General features: G+C 54.4%; 1 protein-coding gene across 3 annotated transcripts; it reads left to right on the top strand.

Annotated features, from left to right (window-relative positions):
* SMAD7 (SMAD family member 7) lies at positions 1 to 23,248 on the top strand. 3 transcript variants are annotated; one of them, XM_040984984.1, is made up of 4 exons: positions 1 to 830; positions 1,917 to 1,967; positions 7,143 to 7,217; positions 21,975 to 23,248. In XM_040984984.1, the coding sequence occupies exons 1-4, from the start codon at positions 224 to 226 to the stop codon at positions 22,511 to 22,513; spliced, it is 1,272 nt and encodes a 423-aa protein (XP_040840918.1). In that variant the 5' UTR covers positions 1 to 223; the 3' UTR covers positions 22,514 to 23,248. The 3 variants fall into 3 exon arrangements, with proteins under 3 accessions (XP_040840918.1, XP_040840919.1, XP_040840917.1); XM_040984985.1 differs by having other exon boundaries at positions 1,917 to 1,970; positions 7,146 to 7,217; XM_040984983.1 differs by having other exon boundaries at positions 1,917 to 1,970.
* The last annotated feature ends 4,363 nt before the right edge of the window (positions 23,249 to 27,611 follow it).

Below are 27,611 nucleotides of genomic sequence, written 5' to 3'. Positions count from 1 at the left end.
CGGCGGGCGCCCCCGGGCCCCCGCGCGCGCCCCGGCCTCCGGGAGACTGGCGCATGCCACGGAGCGCCCCTCGGGCCGCCGCCGCTCCTGCCCGGGCCCCTGCTGTTGCTGCTGTCGATTGCGTCTGCTGCCTCAACTCGGCGCCCGACTTCTTCATGGTGTGCGGAGGTCATGTTCGCTCCTTAGCCGGCAAACGACTTTTCTCCTCGCCTCCTCGCCCCGCATGTTCAGGACCAAACGATCTGCGCTCGTCCGGCGTCTCTGGAGGAGCCGTGCGCCCGGCGGAGAGGACGAGGAGGAGGGTGCAGGGGGAGGCGGCGAGCTGCGGGGAGAAGGGGCGACGGACGGACGGGCGCATGGAGCCGGTGGCGGCAGCGGCGCGGGCAGGGCTGGTTGCTGCCTGGGTAAGGCAGTTCGAGGTGCCAAAGGTCACCATCATCCTCACCCCCCAGCCGCGGGCGCCGGGACGGCCGGGGGCGCCGAGGCGGACCTGAAAGCGCTCACGCACTCGGTGCTCAAGAAACTGAAGGAGCGGCAGCTGGAGCTGCTGCTCCAGGCCGTGGAGTCCCGGGGCGGTACGCGGACCGCGTGCCTCCTGCTGCCCGGCCGCCTGGACTGCAGGCTGGGCCCGGGAGCACCCGGCGGTGCGCAAACCGCGCAGCCTTCCACGTCCTACTCGCTCCCCCTCCTGCTGTGCAAAGTGTTCAGGTGGCCGGATCTCAGGCATTCCTCGGAAGTCAAGAGGCTGTGTTGCTGTGAATCTTACGGGAAGATCAACCCCGAGCTGGTGTGCTGCAACCCCCATCACCTTAGCCGACTCTGCGAACTAGGTGAGGAGCTGCCCCAGCCCGCGCGCGGGCGGTGATGAGGGGAGGCTGGCCCTCGCGGGCCGTGTGCGTGTTGCTACCACTTGGGGCTGGGTTTGTGCGCGCCCCTCCTGGGGTCCCCGGGCAGGCTTCAAGGGCTTTCCCTGAGGGTGATGGCGACGTTCCTTTCCCATTCTAAGGGGGACCTGGGGCCGCTCCTCAGGAATCTGGGCGTTTGGTCCTCACTTCCTGCGCAGAGGATTTGGCGGGGGGGGGGGGTTGTCACACACTCCCGCACCCGGCAAGACGTTGAGGTGTGTGGCCGAGTTGGACGCGTGCCAAGCCCGCCAAGGAAGGCCTAGAGGAGTGAGTTGCAAGGGCTCTTCTGCTTCGGGCAGTGCGGAGCTCGGTGCGGTGGCTCAGGTGCTGCTCTGGCTTTGGAGTTGGGGAACTAGGGAGTAAGCACGCAAAACTGAGCTGCGGCCCCAGCGGTCTCTACCCTCTGCTCTAGAGGAGCCCTCCATGAGCCCCGTCCCTTTTGCCCTGCTAGTATGCTCTGTTCACCTCACTTTTCAGCATCTCCTGGATCGGAGTCCAGGTGAACCCCCCCACCTCCTTCTGCCCTGGTCCACCCAGCGCACTAGGGATGCGCCTCTTTCCCGCCCCCGGTGGGCTGCGTGTGTTTGTGTGTATCGGGGCAGGGTTGTGGGGCAGTCCCGCATGTCCCTTGCGGGGACAGTGACGGGAGATCTAGGGGTTCAGGTTGTTGGGAGGGGGCTCGGCCGTCGCCCTCCCCCGCGTGGGGAGCTGCCAAGTAAGTGCACGGCCCCGGCCGAGCCGCGGCCGAGCCGAGAGCCAGTGGCTTCAGGCCGGGCCCGCTGAGAGCGGCGGCGGCAGCCACAGACGGCGGAGGAGCGGAGCGGCGAGGCTGGCGCCAGGCGGCCTCTTTTGTTTATCTGACAGCTAAATATCAAGGCAATCACCGCCTCGCGGCCCTGCCTCCAACCCCCACAGCTAAGACAAACAGTGGGGCCCAAAGAATGCCTCTGTTATCGTAAGTTTCTATCTCTCTCACCGCCCGGCCTTTATTTTCTCCTTTTTAAATTCCAGAGTCTCCCCCGCCTCCTTACTCCAGATACCCGATGGATTTTCTCAAACCAAGTGGTGAGTAGATGGCTTTTTGAGAAGCCTCTTCCTAGATCCCCTGTTTAGAAGCCCAGCTCCTAGAACCAGTTGTCTGTGTCCCAGAGCCGCTTTGGGGAGGTGCTGGGCTTCCACCGTCCCCCCTCAAGTTGCATGTAGGTTTCTGATATTGGACTGTGGGAGTGTGTGTTTCTTTTTGTGTAAATACATCTCGCACATCAGCTTTGCATTCGGTTCCCTGTTTAGGGACACGCTGTCTGCGGCTGAAGGTGGTTGTGTTCTAACACGTGGATGTTTGCAACCACAATGAAGTGCCTTGGCTGAACAAGACAGACTAGTGGGCAAACCCAGGGACTTTGGGATTGGGCTGGTTTGAAGGCAGAGGAAGGACTGTCCCTTGGAACATTTTAAAGTGGTTCTAGAAGCAACAAGGGAGTTGGTCCTTCCTGCCTCCCTCCCAGGGTGTTCTGCAGGGGAGTTCTTGGTTGGGCTATAAAAGTGTTTAGCATACCTCTCTCTACCTGCTGCTTTGTCATTGTATGGCTGGGGGGCAGGGGAGGGGTTGGACAGAAGCCCCTGGAGGCTGGCACCAGCTCTGTGGCCTCCTGTGCCTTCCTCTTCTGGCTGGCAGAAAAGGTGGGACCCTCCCATAGTGTGTAGTGCCAGTGGGCAGATGGGGTCTACCGAATCAATCTGGGGGTGACCCCAGAGATTAGCTGGTGTCCCACAGCCCCTACTTCCAGTAGGAGAGTCACCTGCTGGAAGTACAGATTGTGACTTTGGGTTCTGTGCCCATACACTGGCACCAACTTGTGGCATTTTTTATTTTGCCAAGGTTCTGGAGAGGGAAGCGGGGAGGGCTGGGCGCCATTTAGCTCCTGGAATTCTTCAAGTCTTTCTGCCTCATGATTTTTGGCTGTTGGACCGTAGTCCTCCCTCCTCCCCCCTCCCACTAATTAAAAGTTTTGCCGGGGCGTTGTCATAAATTAAATACTTTAATGAACGTGTAACCGAAGCCCCGTGCTCGGGAGCCAGCCCTCCTGGGACTGCACCAGCTTCTGCAGCCGAGAGGCGTTCCTGCCTGCCTGGTGCCTGTCTAATAAGGGGCTGCGAAGCATGTGATATTTTGCTTTCGATTTACAAAACACTAGATAAATGGTCATTAATGAGATAGCCAACTCTCTGTATTTGCAACAAACCCTAACTGGCACGACACAGCTCTTCAAGCCCTGGGAGAAGTCAGGTTTCCCCAAGGTTTTTGCTTCTCCCCTCCCCCATCCTCCCTGTTGCCTATTCCTATTTGAAAGTTTCTCTTAGAAGGCAGGAAGGACTGTGGCCTTGACCCCAAGGGATACAGACCACCCCTCTTCCCAGGAAGTGTTCTTAAAAACTTTACAAAGCACTAGAAAAAAAAGTGGGCCCACGTTCTCTCGGGTTTACTGTTTGGAGCAGTCATTCTGCCAGGCAGGGACCTCATTTTCAGTGAGCGGCACAGTGATATATTTATTCATTAGCAAGTGTTGACATTAGGTAGCAAAATGTGTGTAAACAGAGAAGCCACAAAGACAGGAATGTGCCATTTCCAGGGGTGGGGGTAGGGGAGAAGTGCCCTGATCCGCCAATAGGAAGCGATTAACCTGCCGGCCTGAACCTCATGCAGCTGCTTACTCACCCACATCTTGTGTCTTGTGAAGAGCAAAACAAAAGTAAAGGATGGAGGAAAGGTGCTGTGGTGTAAGCAGAAGGCTGGCGATAAAGCTCCTCCCCCCACAACCGAAGGAATGGTCTGAGCTTGGGCACCCCATAGCCAGATCTGGGGCTGCAGGGGCTGTCCCTGGGGGCGAGGGGTGGGGAGCTGGTTCTGCAGGCAGGCAGGTGGCAGCGAGGTCAGACACAGAGGGGAGGGGTGTGCTACCCCAGGTTTGTGACCTCACCTTACAGGGGAGAGGGTTGGACCTGGGAATTTCCATCAGCCACTTACTTACATCCTTAAGTTCCTAAGCGCTGGGTTGTATTTTGTGTCTTGGGTTACTTGGTGAGGAGGTGAAACGAGCGTGAGGATTTGGGACAGCTGGTGTGGAGTCTGAGCCTCGTGCACACTGAGATAGTCTCTTCTGCGAAGTCTTCAGTTTCGGAAGAGGTAGCACTTGAGGGTGGAAACACTGGGAGCTCAGCTTGGCTGTGGTTGAAACTGTCTCCTCGTGACCTCAGGGAGGGCCTGGGCTGGGTTCATGTGGGTATTGCGCAGTCCCCCTGTAGTAGTAGCCCAGGAGCCTCTGTTGAGGGATGGCTGGGCAGGATCGAGCGTGGGACCCGGGGCTGTGGCCTGTGGCTCAGGACATGAGAGGTCAGTTTGCTGTTGGAAGCCAGATGTCCCTTGGTGGAGTGGGGCTGCTGGCCAGGGCAGGGGCTTCCGTGTGGGTGCTGCTTCCCTGGAAGGCTTGACGAGGGGTTGCTGGGTAAGCTGTTGGAGCCTGGGCTGCTGAGGGACCCTGCTGGCCCACCGCTCAGGGGCCTTGTGAGGGAGTCTGGCTTGCTGCTCTTGGTCTGTTCTGTCTTTCTGAGCTTTTCTGGACCTTTAAGACACATATATTTTCAGGAATTTACTTAGCTCTCCTCTGCTGGCTCAACATCCCTCAGACCTGGATCTCCCATTGGGTGAGCCCCTACCCCAGACCTGCCTTGCAGTCTCAGGAACGGAGCTGGTTATTGAACCCACGCACTGCGAGCCAGGATACAGGCGTCTTACCCGCCAGGCCTGTTTTTCAATCCAGGCGATGAAAGAGTCGGATGATTCCTTCGTTGTTTATTGGTTCATTCATTCATTCTACAGGTGTGATGATGTATTGGCCTAAAAACACCTTTGGGTTCATCAAGGGTTGGGTGAGCCCCGCTTCAGGCTGAGTGGTGAGGGACAGGGTCTTTGGGGTCTTGGTTGGGGGCTCTGAGGCTCTCTCTCCTGGGCAGTGCTCAGGGAGTGCAGAAGGAAGTTGCTGATACTGTTTGGGCTGGCCAGGAGAAATTTGCTGGGTGAGAGAAGTTGAGCAGGACTTCCTCTCCTAGTCACCCATCTTCGGTAGCTCCTGTCTTCTCCCCAGGCTGGGATTTCAGACTGGAAGGCAGAGCTAATCGCCCACTGCACTTACTGCTCTTGTGGGTGCTTGGTATTCTGAGTGGTGGATGACAGCCAGAACCAGTCTGGAGCTTCTGGCTGGCCATGTGCCAGCCTGGGCCTTGGGGAGCAAGACCCTGATTCTGACAGATAGACCTATGGACCCATTCCCCCGCTAGGCAACGGGTGGAGCCCATGTAGATGTGGGAGGCTGCCTGATGTGGGGAGAGGGTAAGACCCAGCCCCTGGGGACAGCCTGGCTCCCTGGGTGGCCCTCGGAGCCCAGCAGCCAGCAAGGCCTCAGTTTACCTGGCACAGGCTGAGCGGTAGGCAGTTGCTTCCCAGGGGCTGGTAATTGGCATTTGTAAATCCCTCGGGAGATCAAAGGCCCCGGCAGAGGGGCAGAGAGCATTTCATAAAAAAAGCTTGTGGTTGCTACTGCTTTGATGTGAGGAGGACTGACACCCCGACTGTGGTCCCCACCCCGTTTCTGCCCCAAGATGCCAGGCTTCTTTCTCCTTTGAAACACACCTTGCCCCTGGCATTCTGCCAGGCAGAGCCGGGGGAGGGGCGTGACTGCGGTGTTTAAGGTTGTGTGTGGGGGCGAGGTAAGGGAGAGGAGGTGGAGGAGAGGATCCCAAATTGAACAAATAACTCCATTTCCTGCCTCCCGCTATTGTTTCCCTTTGATTAAGTGCATCCTGTAAAACTGTATATTCCTGTTAGGAATTATACTTTACCCTGACAAAATGAGATTACACACAGGCTTCTTGCTCGCTGCCCTGTCTGCTGCCACCACTCCCCCGCCTGCCCCTTCCCTGTGCCAGGGAGTTGATGAAAAGTTACTCTTTCAGCTGGGGAAGACGGTGTTGGTAGATGAAGGTACTTCCTCTGATTAGAGGGAACACTGCCACATTCAAGGGGGCAACAGACACCCCGAGAGGGCTTGAGGGTTTGAGTAGGTTAAGCCTAGCCCTTACCCACCTTGAATCAGTCCTTGAAGGCAACTTCAGGCCACTGCAAAGCTCCTATGGGCTACTTGCCACCACTTGACATCGCTCTTGGTTCCTGATTACCCTGGTTGCTCAAGGGGCTGCAGGTGAAGTTAGAAGTGCACCCTGCACCCCAGGGGCATCGTCCTGCTGTCCTCCCCCCCCCCCCCCCGCCCTCTCCCTTCCCTGTGGGAGGACACCCCAGAGGCTGCATGAACCAAGCTGTTATGTTTGCACAGAGCTAGAAGGGCTGTCTGCTTGATCGGACTTGAGCAAGCTTGGCAGTGACCAGGGGAGTCTTGTGTATTTGTGTTGTGTGACTCATTGGTCTTGGTTCCTGGGCATTATGTTGGTCACAGGTGCTGAGCACCTGAGGACAGAAGAGCAGCTTAGGGGCAAGGGCTGACAGCCCCTGCAGGTGAAGGGCGGCAGAGGAAACAGAAGCAGAACCCCCAAGTGCTGGGTGATGGCAGGATTTTGTAGGAGCCTTGCAAATCTGGGGTTGCCAGGGAAGGCTTCCACAGCGGTGTGTACTGGTGGTGGCAGGGGTTTGCACCCAGCCTGGAGGGAGGTAGAACATATTTCTTCTGGTTGGCTGCCTAGCCACGAAGGGCTTGACCTGGTGCTGGTTACACAGGTGCATGCGTGTGTAGGATGCCTGGTGTCTCCCGGAGCTCAGTGGTTCTTATTAGACTCGGGTTAGCCCTCAATCAGCAAGGAGACTTAAGACCTGGAGACTTGAGGACCTGTCTTTACCAAGACTCTCATCAAAGAGCAGGGAGATAAGGAAGTTCGGCCTCTGCCCTGCAAAGGCAGAGTAGCCAGGGTGCAGAAAGTACAAGGCACACTTCCTTGACCTTGAAAACTACCTGAGTTCCTCAATGGGGGCCTTGTAAGAGGGAAAGGGCAGCCTGGCTGGACTAATGATTAACTGGCTGCCCCAGGTGCTGTGCGGCTGTCTGCATGGTGCGGCTGTCTGCATGGAGCCTGCAGGATTGGGGGGGTCTCTCTTGCCCGCTCTTGGTGCTTAAAGAAGCAGTCTGAGTGCTTGATGTATTCATTTATTTGTCTCTCTTTTTGAATCCACAGCAGACTGTCCAGATGCTGTGCCTTCCTCCACTGAAACAGGGGGAACGAATTATCTGGCCCCTGGGGGGCTTTCAGGTAAGAAGTGTTTTCTTTCTTTTTCTGGCAAATCCAAGGTTTGTTGAAATGGAGGACGGATGGGGGGTGGACCATGGACCATGGGGACTGGCTGTTGGCCACCCTGGCTGGGCTGCAGGCTTTTTGGGGGGGGTGTGTCTTAACATTGAACGTGTGTGTGGTGGCTCTGCGATGACCCAGCTGGCTCTCCCACGGTTCTGTGTACACCAGGATCCTAGGTCTTTTCCAAGCACCAGGAGCTGATGGCGCCAGCAGTGGCGGGAGGAGGGGTTGGTTTTGCGGGTCAAGTGGTTTGTGGTTATTTTTAAGTCGCTCCTGGCTCAGGGGACTTCCGCTTGCGGATCTGGGGGTCATAGAGCCATGCGTTTAATAAGCTGCCTCTGGTGCCCTTCTGTTCATGCACAGGGGCACTGGAGGGGATGAACCCGTCTTTAGGGAAACTAGTTGAAGACAGAGCGTAAGAGGGTGAGGGGATGTGATGGCCAGACGACAGACAGATGTGTCAATGGGCAGATGGGCAGGGACAGGGAAGGATGGAATTTCGGAGCAGATTTCCTTGTAAGTCCTAGAAGAATGTAAGGTTTTGCACTTCCAAGTGTGGGGTCAGGAGCAGCAGGGTTGGGGTGTGCTGTCAGTAATAGGTGCTGGAAGGTTATGGGGTTGAATAAGGCACATTTGAGGAACCCACCCTGTGGGCGGCTGTGTGTCCTCTGTCAGGTGCATTGGTCAGGCGTCCTCAGCGTGTGTGTGTCTGATGGGCACCCTTTATTGGTTTTTATTTTAGTTCATTGTGTAGTCTCGTGGTTGCCCAAGGCTTCTAATGAGAACTAGGAAAAAGGGAAAAAAAAAAAGATTCTGAGTGGAGTGGGGGCTTCAGGTCTGAGGGTGGGCATGGACTGGGGTGGAGGGCAGTGTGTAATGTAGCAGGAACAGCACTTGCTGCAGAAATGGGTGGCTGAGAGCCTCTGCTTTCTAAGGCTGAGCCACTTCTTTGAAAGGACAAGGGAGGCGAGGGTCCTTGCTGAGCAACACCCTCAGGATGTTGTCCAATGCTTGCCCAGGGAGGAGCCCAGCCCCTGCAAACCACATGAAATAAGCAAGGGAAGTGGTAACTTTTGAAAGGGGCTTTTCAGAAGGTTTGTCTTATTGATAACATCTTGTCTGTCTCCTGGGGCCAGAGGAAATGACGACACCAGGCCCCGCCACCAGCCCTAGCGCCTGCCTGCCTAGCGCCAAGCCAGCCAGTGACCCTGAGCTCGGCCTCTGAGAGCTCCCTTGGTCCTGGAAAGAAGTTGGGGGTAGAGCAGCCATCAGTGACGCCCTGCCCCTGCCATCGCCGCCATGGCTCATGTGAAAGGAGCCGGTAAGGCAGGCGGGCGAGCCAGTGAGTGTCTGATGGATGGCCGGATGGCTCAGGACTCTGAAGATCTGCAGAGAGAGAACAGGGGAGGGCTGCACATGAAAGAGCATTTGTTTTGAGTTTTAGCTCTTGATTTACTCATTTCCAAGGCTTCAAAGTTTCATCTCTTTTCTTCTTTTCCCTGGGTAGTTAGAGTGGTGAATTAATCATGTGCCACCATGCGGGGGTGGGAAGGGTAGGTCACAGAGACTTTTTTGGTGGGGCTGGAGATGGCCCTGGTTTGGCGGTGTCTGCAGGGAAGTTAATGCACTCTGAGCAAAGCTGGGGTTCTCCTCTTGTGGCAAGACTGCTTCCCCCAAAGGTGATTGTATTGGTTAGGGTCTTGGGGAATCTCCAAATCTCCCCCTCCACTTCCCCCCTTTCTGGAGAGGGTGATGAACCCATGGGTGCAGAGCCATGATGCACCCCAAGGAGAAGCCCCCTGGGGCTTGGGTGGCTGCAGACCCAAGAGCCCTTAGGGGAAGGGGTTAGCATAGCCCTATGCAGGGCAAGGGGGTTGAGGGGCAGGGTGCCGGCCTGGGCTTTTCCCTTCCTGCGGGTTTCAGTCACCTCTCTAGTCTCTTTCACAGGCCCCTATGTGCTGTTTTCCTTCCTGTCCTGCCCTGGCTGAGAGCGGGGCTTAATGAATGGGGCTCAGTTTAGGGTGGGAGGAAGGTCGGCAGCCGGAGCCAGGGCTTGATTCTCTTGGCAAGGGAAGAAGGGAAAGAAAAAGCAGGCGAATGTGAAAACGCCATGCCTCGGAGGTGGGGGGTAGGGAGAGCTCAAAGGCTCTCCTGAAATGCAGGGGTGACTCTGAGGCTGGCCCCTCCCTTTCCTGCACCCTAAGGAGCTGCCCAGAGGAAGGGGCGTGGGGGCGTTGGGAACCCTGGGACTGGGAGCAGCACTGGCCGCAGGTTGGAATTCCGCCCTCCCAGCCCGGTCCTAGGAGTGGGGAACGAGAGAGAGCAGCGGCAGGGCCGGTTCTCGGGGGACCTGCCACGGAAGCACACCCCACCCCTGCAAGTTGTCTCGGTCTGGGAAAAACGGGACATTTTTAGAAGACAGCGACTTGTTTCCAGGAGATAGTACTTTCGTTTCTGACAGCCGGCTCTCTCTGAGACAGATGGATGGCTTGGTGCGGGCATGTGTGTATGTGTGTGTGTGTGCGCGCATGCCACAGACAGACACACCAGCACACAGATGCCTGCTTTGCGATGGGCAAGGGGCCTCTGCTGTGGGTAGGATCTGTGGCTGGCAGGGCAGTCCCTCTGGGTGTGGGTGCGTGTTTGGATACGGGCCCTGGGGGATGATCTTGGCTATGGGTTCCCACATGCGGTTTTGGCAGCCTTTGTTAAAGGGTGCACACCTCCGCCTCATGTAGTTGGGAAGTTCTGCAGGGTGCTGGGGGGATGAGGGGAGAGGCGTGGTGGGCAGCTATCACTCCCTCGGAAGAGTTCCAGATCGATCACATGCATACCTCTGCTCCAGCTGACTTCTCCTCCTGGAGGTGTTCCTGTCTGAAGCCTCCTGGGTGAGGGTAGGGCTTGGGGACCGGCCCCATTTGTAATTATTTCAACTTCAAAGGACAGGCCCCTTGGACATGCAGCGGGAAGACTCCTGTGGGCATCTTGGGGTGGGGGCCTGAACCTGTACCCCAAGGGCACCCTGCTAAGGTTAAGGTTAAGGTCTGCCTTCCAGTTCACCCATGTGGCAGATGGGATAGCCGTTGAGTCAGCATCCACCCAGAAATGTTTTTCTCTCCACCTCTTTGATCCCTGTTGGCATCTGACTTTGCCCCAGAGGAGAGAACCTTCAGAAATACCTATATAATCTGAAAATGTAGCCCTGGCTCAGGTCCGCGGTTCACTTGGGCTCGCACCAAGGAGCTTAGGAAAGATTGCTCCGTCCTGTTTGAAGGAAAGTTCTTCAGCCGCATGCGAACAATTATTTATTGTCTGGCCCAGACTGTGATCGCAGTTCGGAATCTGGCTCTGAGTGCTTGTTGTGGTGTTTTCTGTGTCTTGCCTGGCACAGCTCGTGGTTTCGTGGAGGTGGTTCATGCCATGGTTATGCTGGAGGAGTGGGGCCTGCTGGGTGCAACACGATTGTGGCCAAGTGCAGAGCTGATCTTTGAGACTTTGGGAAGGCAGACCCGCCAGGCGCAACAGCACCCCCACATGACCTTGAGTGAGCTCCCAACTGGCCCATCCCCTTACCCCCAGGCCACTGTGAGAAATGACAGTCTGGAACTCCGGGGACACAGTCTGCAGCTCCCTCCACCCAGCCAGCCTAATGACTCAAGGCTAGGGTGGCTCACCTGGTGTACACCCACGCCCTGCTGATGACCGGTTCTGGGCGCAGTTCTGGCTGTTTGCTGGCCTGTTGGGCAGCACGCCCCGGGGTCATGCCCCTGCCCCTGGAGAAGGGCTGACTGATAAAACCCCTTTTGTCCTGGAAAGTATGAGGCAGTCTGGCAGGGGTTAAATGCAGGGTGACAGCATTTAGAGACTCTTGGAGCACTTTTGGGCTGCTCTGCTGGCCAGACGGGCCAGTCCACTGCCTCCTGCATCCTGTCCCTGAGGCAAAACTGGGCCAGCCAGGGAAGACTGGGGGAGGGGTGGATAGGTGAAGGCCAGGCTCTGGGTGGTGGTGGTGTAGCTCTTGGCTATCTTGCCTGGTTGTAGCTGGTTGGACTTCTGCACCATATGGGACCTTGATTAGCAAAACTTGGGGCCAGGAGCACAGGGGAAAAAAAAGGAGAAAATGCAAAAGAATTCATGATAAGCCTTGTTTTCTTTTGCTTCTTGATTATTACCGTTACTGGTCCATGCCATTAGGTGAGTGTTTGTGTTAGGTCTTCAGGAACCTCAAACATCACAGCAGGTATCTTTAAAGGTTTAGGTTGCTACTTCCTGTTACGCTTTGGAGTCCCTTGGAAGTCTCCAGTGATTTTTTTTTTTTTTTTTTGGCTTAGTTGTAGGAATATGTGACCTCTTCTTGTCCCTCTGTTGCTTTGCTTTTGCGACATTGTTAGAAGGACCCAAGGGAGTGGATGGATGTCCTGTTGGGGTGACAGAAATGTTCTGAAACTGGATGGTGGTACCGACTGGCCAGTTTCAGGAACGTACCCAGTGTTTCTCTGGCGCTTCTTTTATGCCATGTGTATTTTTACTCACAGATTTGAAGAGGGACCCAGGATAGCTTTTGGTTGTCAGGCATTTGGATGACCCACAATCCAAGAACTGGAGAGTTGACCAGGGGGAGCAAGGCAAACTTTCCTGGGGCCTGGGATCTGCCAATAGGTACTCATTTCCATAGCACCCTTGAGGTCTTTGGGGGTCTGCTGGAGGCGTGGGTGGGCCGGGCCTGTTCCTCAGAGATGATCTTCTACCTGAGCAAGCAGGTGCACCTGAGAGTTGAGTTAGTGGCAGGAGGATTCTTGCTTTCTGGTCCGTTTTCAAAGCTTGCCCTTCCTGCCGTGGGACATGCAGTAGACTTACACCTGCTAGCCCACCCAGCCTGCTGACTGAGAACTAAAGCCCCTGTCTGTGGGATGTCCTCAGCTTGCTTCTAGGACATGGCTGACCCGGGCACTGTCTCTTACGGGAGCTATGTGGGAGATTACTGTATGCATGGCCGCCGAGAGGTCACCACTGGCCCCAGCATCTTTCTCCATTCTGTATTGAATGGCTCACCCAGCGCCTGGCCGCCTGCCTACTGTCACACACAGGCTTCCTCCCTGGGCTATTTTCAGCGGGAAGATATTATTAACTGTTGAGGCAGGGTTCTCGATTTAGTGGCTAACACACCAAGAAAGCCACACTGACCCGAACAGAGCCACTGTAACCCAAACACCACTGGCTCTTTTGGGAGAGTTCTATGAGCTCCCATCATCCACCCAACCTCTGCTTCTCACTGGGGTCCCCTTGGTAAGCAGGCACTTCACCCGGTTCCTCTGGAAGCTACCCCTCAGTACTATTGTCTAGGGAACTGGAGTTTTATTTAAACCAACTGCTGCAGGAGTAGAAACAATATTTTGTGTCGTCAGGATGGGGACATTTTGTTAGATGGCTCTTTCAGAGCAGTTTAGGATAGTTATTTAAAACAGGGTGATAACTTTCACCTTGTCAGTTTGCAGGAAATATTGGGACAAGACAGGAAATTGCATCATCCCCTTTTTGAGAAAAAAAAATCCAGAAAAAAAAAGTTGTTTGGGGCTAGGTAGAGTCCAGCCGTTCGGCTCCCTCTGCCTTTCCAACTTTTTTCCCTCCTCTTTCCCCTTCCATTCCTATGAAAACTTGAGGCTCTTTTCTTTAAGAAACTGAGAACTTTCTGTTGTTATTATTATTATTATTACTATTATTATTAAATATTTTACCAAAGGGTCACCCCCAGTTGAAATATTAGCTGAAGATTTATTTCCTGCTTTTATTGGGGAATCTTTACTAAGCCATGAAAACATGGCTTTTTCAGCTTCCTTCCCCAAATGGTGAGGCCTTGCAGCTCTTTGGCTGGAAGCTAATTTTGGTTTGGCTGCTCTGGTCTCAGCACCGAGCCCCACCCAGCGTCATTAGCTTGGTTTCAACTTGCAAAAAAGCAAACTTTTTTTTTGGTGGTGGTGGTGGGAGGTGGGTGGGATTTGCTCTCAACTCTGCGTTGTCCCCGCCCAGAGGTGTCTGGTGTTTGTTTCCTGGCTGCTGTTGTACCCCCATTTAGTGAGCCTTAGGCTGCTTACTGAAGAGTCAGAGGAAAGGGACTTCTGGGCTCCCTCCATCCCCTGTATGGCTGTATCCAGGACAGGGTCACAGGAGTGGCCCCCAGAAAGAGCAACCTGTCATCACCACTCGGTCCCTGTCCCACTGTAGGCTACCAGGGAGTCATCTTCAGATGGGTACCTGTAAGAAAGTGGCTCGTATGTGGCTGGCTGGCTCCCTGCTCATCCCTGCCCACCTTCCCTCCTTTGCCTTAGCGTGCTTTGTTTTGCTTTCATAACACAACAAGAGCCCTGGGGTGTGTAAAAGCATTGTTGAACACTCGCAGAGGGGAACTTGTCCAAACAGAGCAGAACGCCAAGGCAGAATGCTGTGGGCAGGTGGTGAGCCCACAGAGGTTGCCCACTGGCGTCTGCTTCAGGAGCACTGCTAGGGGTGGGGCAGGGGGTGGAGCAGGGCATCAGCCTAGCACCCCCCCCCCCCGGGGTGGGGGGCAGGGACATCTAGGAGATGACCTTGGTCCTTTTGGCTGACCCCAGCCTGGAAGGCATGCTCCTGCCTCACTTGTGCCTGCTCTGGCCAGGTGTGAAGCCGGGTGTGCTGTTCTGCTTTGGAGGAAGCTGGGGTTTTCACATGTGGTTGGAAGAAATGGCTGCAAAGGTTGAGTCCCAACTGGGGTGTGTGTGTGTGTGTGTGTGTGTGTGTGTGTGTGTGTATGCACGCGCGCACACACACAGACACACACACACAGCGTGGAGGGAGGAGGATCCGTTTCCTGGCCCTGATAGCATTCACATCAGCAGACGGATGGCTGGCCAGCAGGTCACAGGAACAGCTTCTGCAGGCCAGAGGGAGCCAGTGTTGGGGGTCCCTGCGGAGGCCCTGGGGGTGGTGCTGAACCCCTAGCCTCCTCAGAGCTTTAAGGGCCTGGGCTGCTGCCTGCTCCTGCTCTGTGGAGAGCTGAGATAAAGCAAAGCTTGCTGATAAACTGAGGAGGTCTGCCTCCAGCCCCTCCACTAGTGGGCTTGGGGAAGGAGGGGGTCACGGGAAAACTGCAGGGGCTGGTGGCTGGCCTAAGCCACCCTGGGAAGGGGCGGTACGCAATGCCTTGGCAGCAAGCTGGAAGTCCAGAAGTTGGGCTTTCCTTTCTGTCTGCTACTCCCCCAGGATCCTGGGGAATGCAAGCTCTTGGTCTTTTTGTAGTAAACCTGAAGACCAAGTGTGTTTCTGAGGTCCCAGCCCCGTGCAGGAGGCTTGGACCTGTCTGTCTGTACCCAAGGACACCAAGGTGTTACATTTTCCTGTTCAGTATGTCCTGGCTGTTACCCTGAGGCCTTAGCTGTCCCTGGAGCTCACCAATGGAATTCCTCTCCTGGCTGCTGTGTGGAGCCCTTGGGGAAGAAGGGTCTGGGAGGTTCTGAGCAGAATGAAGCAGCCAGAGCTTCTCTGCACCCTTCTCACTGTCTCCACTGTTCTGTGGTATTAATCACCACCGGGCATTGCTCAGAAAACAACAGGGCTGATGGCTGTTGGTGGCGCCCATGTTGGGTCGTTTCTGTATTGCCCCTACTGTGTCTACAGTTTTGGCAAGTTAGGACTATGCCCTGCAGACTTGCTTGTCTCCATTTTCCCAGCAACCACTTTAATACTTTGTCTGCCAGGCTGAGTCGGGTAGGGGGCAAGCCCCCTGGAGCCTCTTAGTTTACACAGCCCTTCTGTTCCCCCTCATTAATCCATAACCAAAAAGGAAAAGGCAGAAGCTGACACCCAGATCTGGGTACATGGGATGGGTCTTAGAAATAGGTGGGTCCCCTCTCCTGTTCCGTGAGGGTCACAGGAAAACCCTTGGCAGCGAAGGGCTTCCTGCAGGCACTTAGAAGCTGCCCTTACCCCCAGATTTTCAGGAGTTCTGGGAGGGGGTTCATCAGGAGGCAGAACCTGTCCTTCCCAGGCTGATGGTGGGGTGCCTCGCCACCAGCAAGCAGGCCACTTGGCCTTGAGGAAAAACAGGTTTTGGGTTCAGGGGCCTTGGTTCTCTCATCAGCAGGACAAAGGACCGGACACTGCCACCCAGTCCCTTGCATAAGTGTCTGCATTTCCAGGGGGCTGGGGGCCTCATAGAGGCCAATCCCCTCAACCCCAGCCATGGTTCCTTTGCCCAGACTATATCCCCTGTGCCCACCTATTTCTAAGACCCATCCCATGCCCAAGGTGGCATATTTTCTCTTTGGTTTTTGGAAACTCGCAGTGGAAGAGGCTCAACATAAAATTTATCCCATTAGCAGTTTGTAAGTGCACAGTCTGGAGACAGTGGTGCGAGAGATACTGGAGCCCCAGTTATGCAAAGCCAGGAGACGCTAGGCAACTGGGGCACGCAGTACAGAAGGGCTGGCTATGGGTGCGGGGTGCCTGGGGCCTGTTGTCCTGCTGCCTCCTTAGCTGAAGAGCAGTGGTGGGAGGCCCAGCTGGGGGGTGAGGAAGACAGGCTCTGGTCTGGGAGGTCTTGGGTGCTTTGGGGGTGAAAGGGCTGGGATGGCTGAGCAGTGAGTGTGTCCAAGCTGGAGAGATTAGATTACAGAGGCAGACAGAAGTAATGATTAACTTTTCCAGTCTGCACACTGTCTCCAGGCTGTCGTGTTTCTTTTTTTTTTTTTCCCTGTAAGTACAGTGCAGCGCGGGCCTGGCCAGGCCCTGCTCTTGGATTGTAAAGAAAAGAGAAGGAATGAGGGGAGGGAGCCAGGGAGGGAGCCTTGGGCGGCCTGGAGGGAAAGCTTTTCCATCAGATCCTGTGTTGGAATTTATTGGCCGGAATGCAGTAAATGTTCAAAATGCCATCCCATCCAAGAGTTTTCATAACTGTTAGGGAGCCAGGAGAAAGGGGGCGTGAGGAGGACTTTTTGTTTTGTTTTGTTTCTCACTGTAGTTTTCCATGAGTTTTCCTGGGGCTATGTAAGAGAGGGGGTGGGGCAGGGCTGCTTCAGTCCTGGGGTTCCTCAAGCCACTGGGATCTGGTGGAGCCCCGGGCTCCCGGCAGTGGCTCACACTTAGGCCAGCGGGGCAGAAGCTAGTGCAGGCCTTGGGTTTCTGGCTTTTCAGAGAATTTTGCTAGTGGTGCTTCCTTCCACGCGTCGCCTGCTACTTAGAAATGTCACCAAAAAGGAGACAAAGCAGTATGTGGGATGTGGAGCATGCCATGCAGGTCTGTAGGGTGGAGGTCTGTGTGCATCACAGTAGGGAGTAGGGAGAATCTCCCTGTGGACACAGCTCCTGAGACCTGGGGAGGGGTCATGTCGGGAAGTCAGTGGACGGAAAGAGCCTCGAGTTTCAAACTTGAGAGTGGATGCACCCTCCACAGCCAAGAGAGGCCATTTACTGTAAATAAATATTATGAATGGGGTTGGCTGGGCTGGGCTACCCCACCCTTCCTCTGAGGCCAGCCGCGGCTGGGCTGGCCTCCTCCGACGCCAGTGGCTGCTGTAGCCGGGCATACACTGTCATTTGCATGGCCCGGTGCTGGGGCACAGGAAGCCATGGCCCGGCTGGCGAGACAGGCGGTAGCTTGTGATTTGTGTGGCTTCCCCCTGCCCTGTGCTACCCTCTCAGTTTTATCCTCTGATGGCAAATAGTGCTTTGCAGGCTCCAGGCTCCAGACTTGGACATTTGGGGGTGTTTCCAGTGGGGGGGGCAGTGGAGATGACACCACTTTGCGAGCATTTTACTTGGTTGTAAGGGTAGGGTTGCTCAACAGTCTTTTAGATGTGCCAAATAAAAACGCACATCAAAAGGTAATTGGAAATGGAAGGAAAGGGAAATTTATTCTGGTGTAGAATGTTCAAGTCCAGACCTAGTTTTTTTTTTTTTTTTTTTTCCCAGAGTATACACTTTGTAAACACCTCTGACCCGCATGGGCTTAAAAAACTTTGTGTCAAAATGCGCAGCTTTTTCATTCCATTTTTTCATACCCTTGCCTGTGAACTTTGCAGAGTTTGTAGGAAAAGGAAGTGGTGATGGGCAGGATAAGCCCTTGGGAGCTGGTTGGGGGATTAAAGAGACCCTGGGTTGGGCCTGACCTTTTCCTCAGGAGGGTGAATGACTAGGCAGAGAAAGAATGCAAGTTTGTAACTATTTCAAAGAAAAGAAAGGTAGGCACTGCAGAACCTGACCTGCCTCCTTTCTCTTTCGATTTTGTTTTTTGGTTGTTGTTGTTGCAAATTAAATGCAAAAATGTGCCCTGCTCCTTAAAGGGAAATTTGTTACTGTCTGGAAGGTAGGAAAAGTGAATGGAAGCGGTGTTTAACATGGATGGCTCACATTTGCAAATCAAAGAGGTGCAGCCCCACACCCCACTGGGCCAGAAAGGGAGACTGATGAGCCCAGCCTGCCCCAGTTCCTTCCACAGTGGGTCAAACCCGAGGTGCCCTGCGCCCCTTGGCCAAGGGCACCAAGCAGTTGGCTAGCAAAGAAGTCCGGTTCACCCTGCCCTCCCTCCCTACCTCTTGGTGCACAAGCCCCACACTGCAGTGGAAAAGCAGGCACAGAGTTTCCTAAAGTGTGTTCCGCAGGATGCTTATTTTTCCCTGGAGTCTTTGGAGAGGAACCCTGGGACCGGGTGGCCCAAGATGCTGCCCACCCACAGCTTGCACCGGGCAGCTTTCCAGGCCGGAGCCCAGCTCTGCTCCTTGGCAAGTGACTCGTCCCTCGTTTTTTCCCTTTGTTGAGCCAGGGTGGTGATGGTGTGTCACCACCAAGGGTTGCCATGAGCCACTTGGAAGAGAGTGCATGCACAGTGAATGCTTGCTGAGTGCCCAGACGGCTTCTCCCGTCACGAGGCATGGCGGGAACGAAGGGAGAGGTGGATCAGCAGTTGCCAAGCAGTTGGAGAAACCCAGAGAAGATACAGTTCTGAGAGAAGAGAGGAGAGCTGTTTGAGGGACTAGTGTAAGTCACCTGGAATCGGAACCCAGGCTTTGTGCTGTGCCATAGCTGGTCCGCCCACCTCCCTAGAGGAGAGCAGGTGTCGTCAGCAGTGAGCTGTACCTAGGACTCCCAGGCAACCCCACTGGTTGGGCTTTTAGAGGGAGGGCCCCCCCACCCCCCTGCAGGCCCCGTTGCTCACCCTCTGGAGTCAGCCCTACCTCTACACCTGCGTGACTAGAGTCCAGCCCCTTGGGTGACTTGTTCTACCCCATGGTGGGGGTGCCTGCAAAAGCTGGTGGGCCCTGGGTTACTGCCTCTGCCTCCTACACAGGGGGGTAACCATTGTACAGGAGAACTGAGTCCAGGCACTTCTGCTCAAGTTCCCTGTGTTTGTCTCTCCTGCAGGGTCTCTTGCCTCTGGGGAACATGAGTTCCCCCTCGCCACCTCCACCCCACCCTGACCAAGGTCCTTGTTTATTGGGGGTGGAGTTGAGGGGGTTCTCCTGGTGTGTCTCAGAGAACAGCCAGTTTCCAGTGAGGGTGGGGAGCAGGGTGACGAGTGCTGTTAACCTTTGAGATGTCTGGTGGAGAGGGCAGGACAGGATGAGACAAGTGGCCATGGTGCCTCCGTCCTGGGCCACTGCGGGCAAGGCGTGGCGCTGTTTGTGTTCCAGGGTTGTCGGGTGTGCTCCTGTGTCTACATTTCTGCCCTTAGTTTGCTCCCTGATGGGCAGTGAGAGGCCAGGCTTGCTTCCTGCCGGCCAGCCTGCCCTGCTGGACCCCTGGCACCTCTGGGGGCATCTTGCACCTTAGCAGAGAAATAAGCACATCAGCACTCATAGAGGTGGGCCCAGGCAGTCTCCTTCCTCCCCAGCCCCCCCCCCCAGCTGGCCTCCTGTCACCTCCGGCATGCTGGCCTGCCTTCCAGAAGGGACGGATTCTAGGGGCTCTCTTGGCGCCTCTTGGGGACCCCACAAGTGTCTCTGGCCTCACTATGGGCTTTCCAAAGCTGGTGACTCACCCAGGAGGGGAGCCCTGGATGTCATTTTTATTGTCCCCACCATTGTCCTTCTGTGTCTCTTCACTTTAGGAGTTAGAAGACCTTGCTCACCTACCACTGGGCCTGGGGCATAAAGGGAGGTCTGTTGGTTGGGGACTGGCTGCACCCGCTGTTGCATATAAACCTGGGGTGAAGCTCTCCTCCTTTATCCCCGCCCCCCTTCCCACCCCCTAGCCTGGTTCCCTTTAAAGGGAAGATTTTTGCTTTCAGGAAAGTGAGGAAGGGGAGGGGGGATGTGGAAGGATACCTTAAAGGAATTCAGACTCAGCATGTTTTTTCTGTTGTTCCTCCAATTCCCCAAACTGTAATTAAGGGGAAAAAAAAAAAAGCAAGAACCTTGTAGGCATTCCGGCATCTGAGTTCTTTTTACAATGTATTCTTTTCTTTTGGATGCTTTCAAGTGAGCGCCTATGGTTGGGAAAGAAGCTGCCGTGGGCACTTCTTTCTGGGTTGGGGTGTGAGGCACTGAACAGACTGGAAAACGTGTAACATCAGCTTGGCTTATAGGGACCAAGACTTGTCAGCTCCCGAGAAACTTGGGGAGCAGGCACCCACACTGGCCTCGTGGGGAGACATGTGGGCTGTGGGTCCAATTCAGAGAACTGTTCGTGGGACAGCAATGCTCATCATTGCCCAGAAACCAGGCCAGGCTGGCAAGGTGGTTATATGCATGTGGGCCATTGCAGGGTACCCCCATGCGTGCCAAGGACTGTGCCCGAGGTGCTCGTTGTTTTTTCCTGCAGCAGTTTAGCTGGAGAGCGGAGTCCATGTGAGAGACAGAGTAGGCAGGAACTGTCTTGTTAGAGGAGTGGGAGCCAGGAGTAGGGTACGGCTGGGGCCTTCCTGCAGCGTATCAGTACCTTTCTCGGCTGGGCTGTTAACCCCAACAGAAAGAGGCTTCAGGCTGGAGAGAGGTCTGACCCAGTGCAGATGAAAGAGACTCCCATTCCAGGGTGCACCCTCTCCCACCAGCTTCCTGGGTCCAGTGTGTACCTCCCCACCCCCTGCCTGCCCACCTGCCCACCTGCCCGGGTCTTCTGGTTTCCATGGATGTCACAGCGTGTGGTGCAGCCCTGCAAGCTGAGCTCCCTCGGCAGGAAAGTTCAAAGATGGCCCGCGCTTGGGGCTTTATTAGCAGTTGATGGATTCTTTGCAGACGCCAAGTCCCTGCCTGATGAATCACTTTCTGCTCCAAGCCCTCGTCCCTCTCATGTTTTCCCATGTGTCACTGTGTGTGTGTGTACGCGCGCACGCGCATGCATGCATACTTCAGTACACACACACACACTAGTGGATCATAGGGTGTGCGTTTGCAGGCTTACTCACAGGCCTCCTCTTCTATCCAGGACTGTTTGCTGCTTTTTTTGAGGGGCGGGGGTGGACATGGCAGGGTAGCGAGGAGGAGAGGAAGTTAATGGAGATGATGGGTGCCCAGGTCCCAGCATGCCTGAGGAGGCTGCAGTGAGTGTGGGTTATGCAGTGTTGGTTCTCCAGCCCACTCGGGCTGAGGACAGGCATCCCATGCCCTCCCCGCCCCCAGATGAGGCAGTTCCTGGTTATGGATTCTGAGTCCAATTGCTGCAAAAACATCCAGGTCACAGCACAGCACAAGTCTCCCCTTGCCAGCCCCCCAGGAGACTGTGAGCCTGCAGAGCCTCAGGGAGAGCTTTAGGAGGCTTCCTTGCCCCCTCTCCGCACTGCTTCTCTCCCACCCCCCCCCCAAGGGTTTTTTTTTTTTTGTTGGTTAACAAATACAAGACTTCCGGTCTCCACCCTGCTGCCACAAACCACTGCATCCCTGCAGCCTGGCTGGGAAGATTTATGGGCCCCAATCTGAAGCCCCACTCCCCACCAGCCCCAGGATTAAGGAGGAGTCAGAATGCCAGCCAGCCACCAGGCTGTCCCCCACCCCTCCCAAAGGTCCTGGGAATGGAGCGCCCCAGTAGGAAAATCATCTTCACACACTCAGCCAGTGCCCTGGGCAGAACCCTGTTGCAGATCAAGGAAGCTGGGTGGGGCCTGCTGGGAGGCAAGGAAGGTCCTGGAGGAGGAGCAGCCTTGCATGGTGCAGGGAGTGTGTGTGTGCGCGCGTATGTGGGGGGGGGGCACTGGCAGAGGAGGGGTCTTTTCCTGGATGGCCCCAGTCTATCCTGGATTCATTGTCTGGTGCTTGGTTCTTGAGCTTTGTTAAGGAGATCTGGTGGCTGGGTGTCACAGTGCCTGCTGTGGGTTGGACCATGTGGCTGTTAGGTCTGGTCTGGTCCCCTGAGCAATCAACCTTAAAAATCATCTTGGTGTCTGTTAGGATGACCTTGGTATTGGCTATTCCTGGCTTTCAAAGCTGAGTCCAGGTGGAAAGATGCATAATTCCTGGCCTTCTGTAGCCTTAAAAGCAGAAGAAGCCATGTGACAAAGCCGCTGTGCCCCCCCTTCACCCCTGCACCCTGCCGTGTGCTGCAAGGATGGGACATCTGTGACCAGGTCCTGGGCCCTGGGCTTGCGGGCAAGCCAGGCTCTCGTCTGATGGTTCGGAACATCCAGCCCTCCAGCTTAGCAGGCAGCCTGGTTCCCCTCCTCCCTTCTGTCTTGCACTGCAGGGGCTGGGTCCTAGGTCCACATGGAACAGCAGTCCCTTCCATGCTAACCATGTCCATTCTTTTACCTTGCAGATTCCCAACTTCTTCTGGAGCCTGGGGATCGGTCACACTGGTGCGTGGTGGCATACTGGGAGGAGAAGACGCGCGTGGGGAGGCTCTACTGTGTCCAGGAGCCCACCCTGGACATCTTTTATGATCTACCTCAGGGGAACGGCTTCTGCCTCGGCCAGCTCCATTCGGACAACAAAAGTCAGCTGGTGCAGAAAGTGCGGAGCAAAATTGGCTGCGGCATCCAGCTGACGCGGGAGGTGGATGGCGTGTGGGTGTATAACCGCAGCAGCTACCCCATCTTCATCAAGTCCGCCACACTGGACAACCCAGACTCCAGGACGCTGTTGGTGCACAAGGTGTTCCCTGGCTTCTCCATCAAAGCATTCGACTATGAGAAGGCGTACAGCCTGCAGCGGCCCAACGACCACGAGTTCATGCAGCAGCCGTGGACTGGCTTCACCGTGCAGATCAGCTTCGTCAAGGGCTGGGGCCAGTGCTACACCCGCCAGTTCATCAGCAGCTGCCCGTGCTGGCTGGAGGTCATCTTCAACAGCCGGTAGCCACGTGCCGGATGGGACACGGACGGGATACAGAGCATCAGCCGAGCAGGCCACCGAGCAGGCCACCGTTCAAACTACTTTGCTGCTAAGACTTCCCTCCTGCGTGCTTGCTTTTCATGCAGACTCTTTGGGTCGTATTTTTTTTTTCCTCGTCGTCCTTGTCATTTTTGTGTTCTATTTTGTTTTGAGAAATAGCTTATGGAAAGAATTGTTGGATTTTTTTGTTTTTTTCCTAAAGCGGGGTTGGGGAGCAGGTATGGTTGACAGGGACACCCCTCGTCAGAAAAGGAGGAAGCAGTGTGTATGAATGAGGAGCAGCCCTCACCTCTATTTGTCATTTCACCTGTCGGGAGTGTATGTGTGAGTGTGTGCATGCGTGTGTGTGCGTGAAGGATGGAAGGGGCGTGGCAGAGAAAGGACATCCTGTTTGCTCCTGATAAATGTCCCCATCATAAGGTTGGTGGCCCCAGCTGTGTGTCTTTTGCCAGTAGGACATGCCCAGTAGGGCACAGGCAGTACCTGGGCAAGCTGGTGGCTCCTGGCCACGGGAGCCTCCCCAGGTCCCTGTGTCCCCCGCCCCCTGCCACCCCCCACGCTTCCTCCCTTCGAGGACTCGGGCCTACTCACAGGCTTCTGAGAAGCCGGCCAGTTAGGGGCTCCACCAGACCCAGTCGCTTCCATCCCCTCCTTACTCCTCCTTTGGCCACGCCCCGCCGGGCTGCTGTCCTGTTGTCTCTGGTGCTTGGCCATCTGCTCCTGGAACTCCCTGAGACGGCCCCGCCCCCTCTCCCCCAGGGCGGGGCTGCTGAGGCAGCTCCCTCTCCCCTCATTGCATCATCATAGGTTTCCTGGACATAGAAAACCAGCTTCCACCCTCACCCCTACCACCCCTACCCTGCAGCCTGTGCTTTCAGCTCAGCTGTTAGACCAGCGAGGGGGGCATCCCTGGGAGAGAGCCCCTCAGCAGTCTCCACCCCCACCAAGCAGGATCTGGTCCCTCTGCACCCAAGGTACCATCCTAGGCTGACACCTGCCTCATCTTTCATTTCTCCTGCAACTCATACACTCGTATGATAATTTGACACTGTTCTTAGCTCAATGAGCATGTTTAGAATTTAACATAAGCTATTTTTCTAACTACAAAGGTTTAAATGAACAAGAGAAACATTCTCATTGGAAATTTAGCATTGTAGTGCTTTGAGAGAGAAAGGACTCCCGAGGGGGAAAAAAAAAACCCCGAGATTTATTAAAGAAAAAAATGTATTTTATGTTATATATAAATATATTATTACTTGTAAATACAAAGACGTTTTATAAGCATCATTATTTATGTATTGTGCAATGTGTATAAACAAGAAAAATAAGGAAAAGATGCACTTTGCTTTAATATAAATGCAAATAACAAATGCCAAATTAAAAAAGAGAAACACGAGATGGGTGTTTTTTTCTATGGGTGTTATCACCTAGCTGAATGTTTTTCTAAAGGAGTTTATGTTCCATTAAACAATTTTTAAACCGTACACTTGATTCCACGTTGTCTTCCAGCTCCATTTTCTTCTGCTGCTGGGGCGGGGAGGGTTTGGAGCTCTGGCCCAGGGTCTGGGTTTGCTGGGAAGGGATGTGGGCCCCGAAGTGGGTAGATATGGGATGCAGTTTTGATCTTCAAGCAGCTGGGAAGACCAGCTCCCTTCTGGTTAGGCCTCTACCCTAGGTGTGCTGCATGGTGTTTGGAACTTGCAGTATGGGAAACGGGAGCTTGTGGTAGAGCTGCTAACCGCACTGTGCCTAGAGGAGAATCTCCTGGCCAGACTGGATTCCAGGACTGGGGCCTTGGGAATGACTTTCCCTTGTGCAGTGTTCTAAGCCATCTTGGAATTGGAGTGCCAGTCCAACTCCTGGCTACTCAGATTGCTACCCAGCTTGCTGCCCACCTTGGAGGCAGCAGACTATGTGACTCAGGCTGTTGCCACCCATGGAGGAGACCTGGATGGAATTCCAGGCTCCTGGTTTGATCCTAGCCCAATCCTGGCTGTTGGAGGCATTTTATTTGGTGAGTGAACCAGAGGATGATGGAAGATTTCCTCTTTCACACTGCTTTTCAAACAGAAGAAAATTCCCCAGGAGCTGACGCTGTGGCATCCCCTCTGGGAAAAAGGAGCATCCCATGTGCACAACAGTTTTGAGTCCAGCTGCTCCACTTCTGGTCCAGCTCCTTGTTAATTTGCTTGGGAAAGAAAGCAGAGGGAGATTGGGCCACTGCAGCAACATGGAAGACCTAGATGAGGCTCCTGGCTTCATTCTGGCCTACTTGGTTAATGCAGGCATTTGGGGAGTGAGCCAGCGATGAAAGATCTGTCTGCATCTCTACCTCTCCTCTCTCAACTGCTATTCAAATAAATAACCTTTATTTATTAATTATTATTTTTTTTTTTAGTTGCTAGGAGTTGTGTAGCAAATTGGTCAGGCACCTGCAGAGGTGTCAGAGAGTTTCAGAAGGTTTCAGTCCTGGGACTTGAATTTGGGAGGGCCCACATGATCCCACTACTTGGGCAGGGGGGTGGATCTGGGAGGAGGCAGGATGGGAGTGTGCATGGATGGGGAAAGAGAATGTGGGCACCAGCCCTGGCCGTAGAAGCCCTTCTCGTGGTCATTCCATGAATCCCCTCGGAGCTCCCAGGACTGTGCTGCAGGCAGCCAAGGAGTGACTCAGTCCCACCATTGCCTTGAGTCATGGTGAAGGCCGAGATGTCCACACTTAGAATCGCTGGTGACATGGCCTTGCGTGGTTGAGCGCTGGGGACACGGCCCCGGGGCAGGGCACCTTGCCCCATGGAAGATTTCCTGCTACTGACTTTTCCTTGCTCAGTTCACGTCTCAAGTTTTGGGATGTTTGAACAGACTTTCTCCTCATGATGTCAACTCTCATGGCAGCCAAGTACTCTGGTAGCTTCATTTCCAGTGCCCCATCAGCAACCTCTGTCACCCCCGTCTTGTAGTATAAAATCCTGGGAGGGATGTTTGGGGCAGTGGTAGGGTGCCTAGACTTGCCTTGTCTTTTTCTTGCTGACGTGCACCCTGCAAGGCAATAGGGGATGACTTGAGTCCCACCCATATGGGAGACCCAGACTGGGTTCTAGACTCCTGGCTTTGAGCCCACAGATAAAAGATCTTTGTCTGCTTTTCAAACACCACCCAAGAAACTCCTCCCCCATCTCCCTGACAAAACCTGTCTGCCTCCTTCAATCAATACTTACAACATGAGGGGCTGGCATTGTTGTACTGGTTAAACTCATCTGCAAGACTTGCATCTTACATGAGCGCAGGTTGGAGTCCCAGCTGCTCCAATTTTGATCCAGCTTCCTGCTAATGTGTGCCTGGGAAAACAGCAGCAGACTGTCCAAGTACTTGGAACCCTGCACCCGCATGGGAGACTTGCATTAAGCTCCAGGCTCTTGACTTTGCTCTCCTCCAGTCCTAGCCATTGTAGTCATTTGAAGAGTGAGCCAACAAAGCTTTTGTTTTTCAATCCCACTTTCTTTCTTCAACCTTGCCTTTCAAATAAGATAAGTATTTAAAGTGATAATTTTACCAAGTGAATGTTTCTCATTTCTGGGTCTCTTACATGGGTGCAAGGGCCCAAACCATTGGGTCATCCACTACTGTTTTTCCAGGTGCATTAGCAGAGAGCTGGGTCAAAAGTGGAGCAGCTGAGACTTGAACCAGAGCCCATATTGGATTCCAGCATCACAGGCAGTGGCCTAATCAGCTATGCCACAATGCCAGCCCCTGCTACCTTCTTTTTTTTTTTTTTTCTTAATGATTTATTTTGTTTTTTTAATTGGAAAGGCAGATATACAGATAGAAGGAGAGACAGAAGGCCCGGCATGGTAGCCTAATTGTTAAAGTCCTTGCCTTGCACATGCCAGGATCCCATGTGGGCACTGGTTCTAATCCCGGCGGCCCAACTGCCTGTCCAGCTCCCTGCTTGTGGCCTGGGAAAGTAGTCAAGGATGGCCCACAACTTTGGGACCTGAACCCAAGTTGGAGACCTGGAAGAAGCTCCTGGTTCCTGACTTTGGATCAGAGCTCAACTCTGGCAGTTGTGGTCACCTGGGTAGTAAATCATCAGATGAAAGACCTTCCTCTCTGTCTCTCCTCCTCTCTGTATATTGGACTTTCCAATAAAAAATAAACAAATCTCAAAAAGAAGAAGAAGGACAGAGAGAAAGCTCTTCCATCCATTGGTTCACTCCCCAAGTGGCTGCAATGGCCAAAGCTGAGCTGATCTGACGTCAGGAGTCAGGAATTTCTTCCAGGTCTCCAACATGGGTGCAGGGTCTCAAGGCTTTGGGCCATCCTCTACTGCTTTCCCAGGCCACAAGTAGGGAGCTGGATGGGAAGTGTCGCAGCAGGGATAAGAAATGGTACTCCTATGGGATCTCAGTAAATGCAAGGGGAGGATTTAGCCACTAGGCTATCACCCCTGGCCATCCAGCTGCCTTCTTTTATCCTCTCTGATATAGCTGATTTCAGAGCTTTCTGACCTCTCCTGGATCTTGCTGTCTCATCAAGTGGTCCTTCAGCATCCTTCTCTTCCACTCTCAGCAGGTCTCTTGTTACTTCTGCAGGTGCATCGCACTCCCAGCTCCTGTTGTTTCTGGGTTTCCATTGCAGCACCTTCTCTAGTCAGCTGAATCCTCCTTATCCGGCAGAATGCCACACAGGCCACACCACCCCCAGGGAATCTCTCCCTTTGTAAAACATCTGTATTGGAAAGAGATTGCAGTGTAGGATTCTGCCTCCGATACTGAACCCTGAGCTCTAGACAGCTGGGCCCTAGTGAGCATCTACTGCTCTGATGGTTACAGGCATGGTTCTTGGATGGGGCTACCCAGAAAGTGAGAGTGGAAGAGGCGGGATTGAGGATTTGGCGTAGACACAGAATGCTTATATTGAGCAGCTAACATGCTAACTTTCTGACTAAGCACTGTCCACTGAGATTGTCCCATACAGTCCTTGCAACCACCCTGCAAATACACACCATGATCATCATCATCCCCTCTCTACAGATGAAGAAACTGCGGTTTTAGGGATTTTG

Source organism: Ochotona curzoniae, unplaced genomic scaffold (assembly GCF_017591425.1).
Source record: "Ochotona curzoniae isolate NIBS_2020 unplaced genomic scaffold, NIBS_Ocur_1.0 contig_43, whole genome shotgun sequence".
NCBI lineage: Eukaryota > Metazoa > Chordata > Mammalia > Lagomorpha > Ochotonidae > Ochotona > Ochotona curzoniae.
The sequence above is the reverse complement of the archived record's forward strand: the minus strand, read 5'-3'. Positions and strand labels throughout refer to the sequence as shown.

Bases quoted from the DNA above. Each gene is read 5' to 3' on its own strand.
- SMAD7 (XM_040984983.1), top strand. From the start codon at position 224: ATGTTCAGGACCAAACGATCTGCGCTCGTCCGGCGTCTCTGGAGGAGC. The intron at 831-1,916 runs GTGAGGAGCTGC...TTTAAATTCCAG, and splicing joins TAGCCGACTCTGCGAACTAG to AGTCTCCCCCGCCTCCTTAC. The intron at 7,218-21,974 runs GTAAGAAGTGTT...TTTACCTTGCAG, and splicing joins GGCCCCTGGGGGGCTTTCAG to ATTCCCAACTTCTTCTGGAG.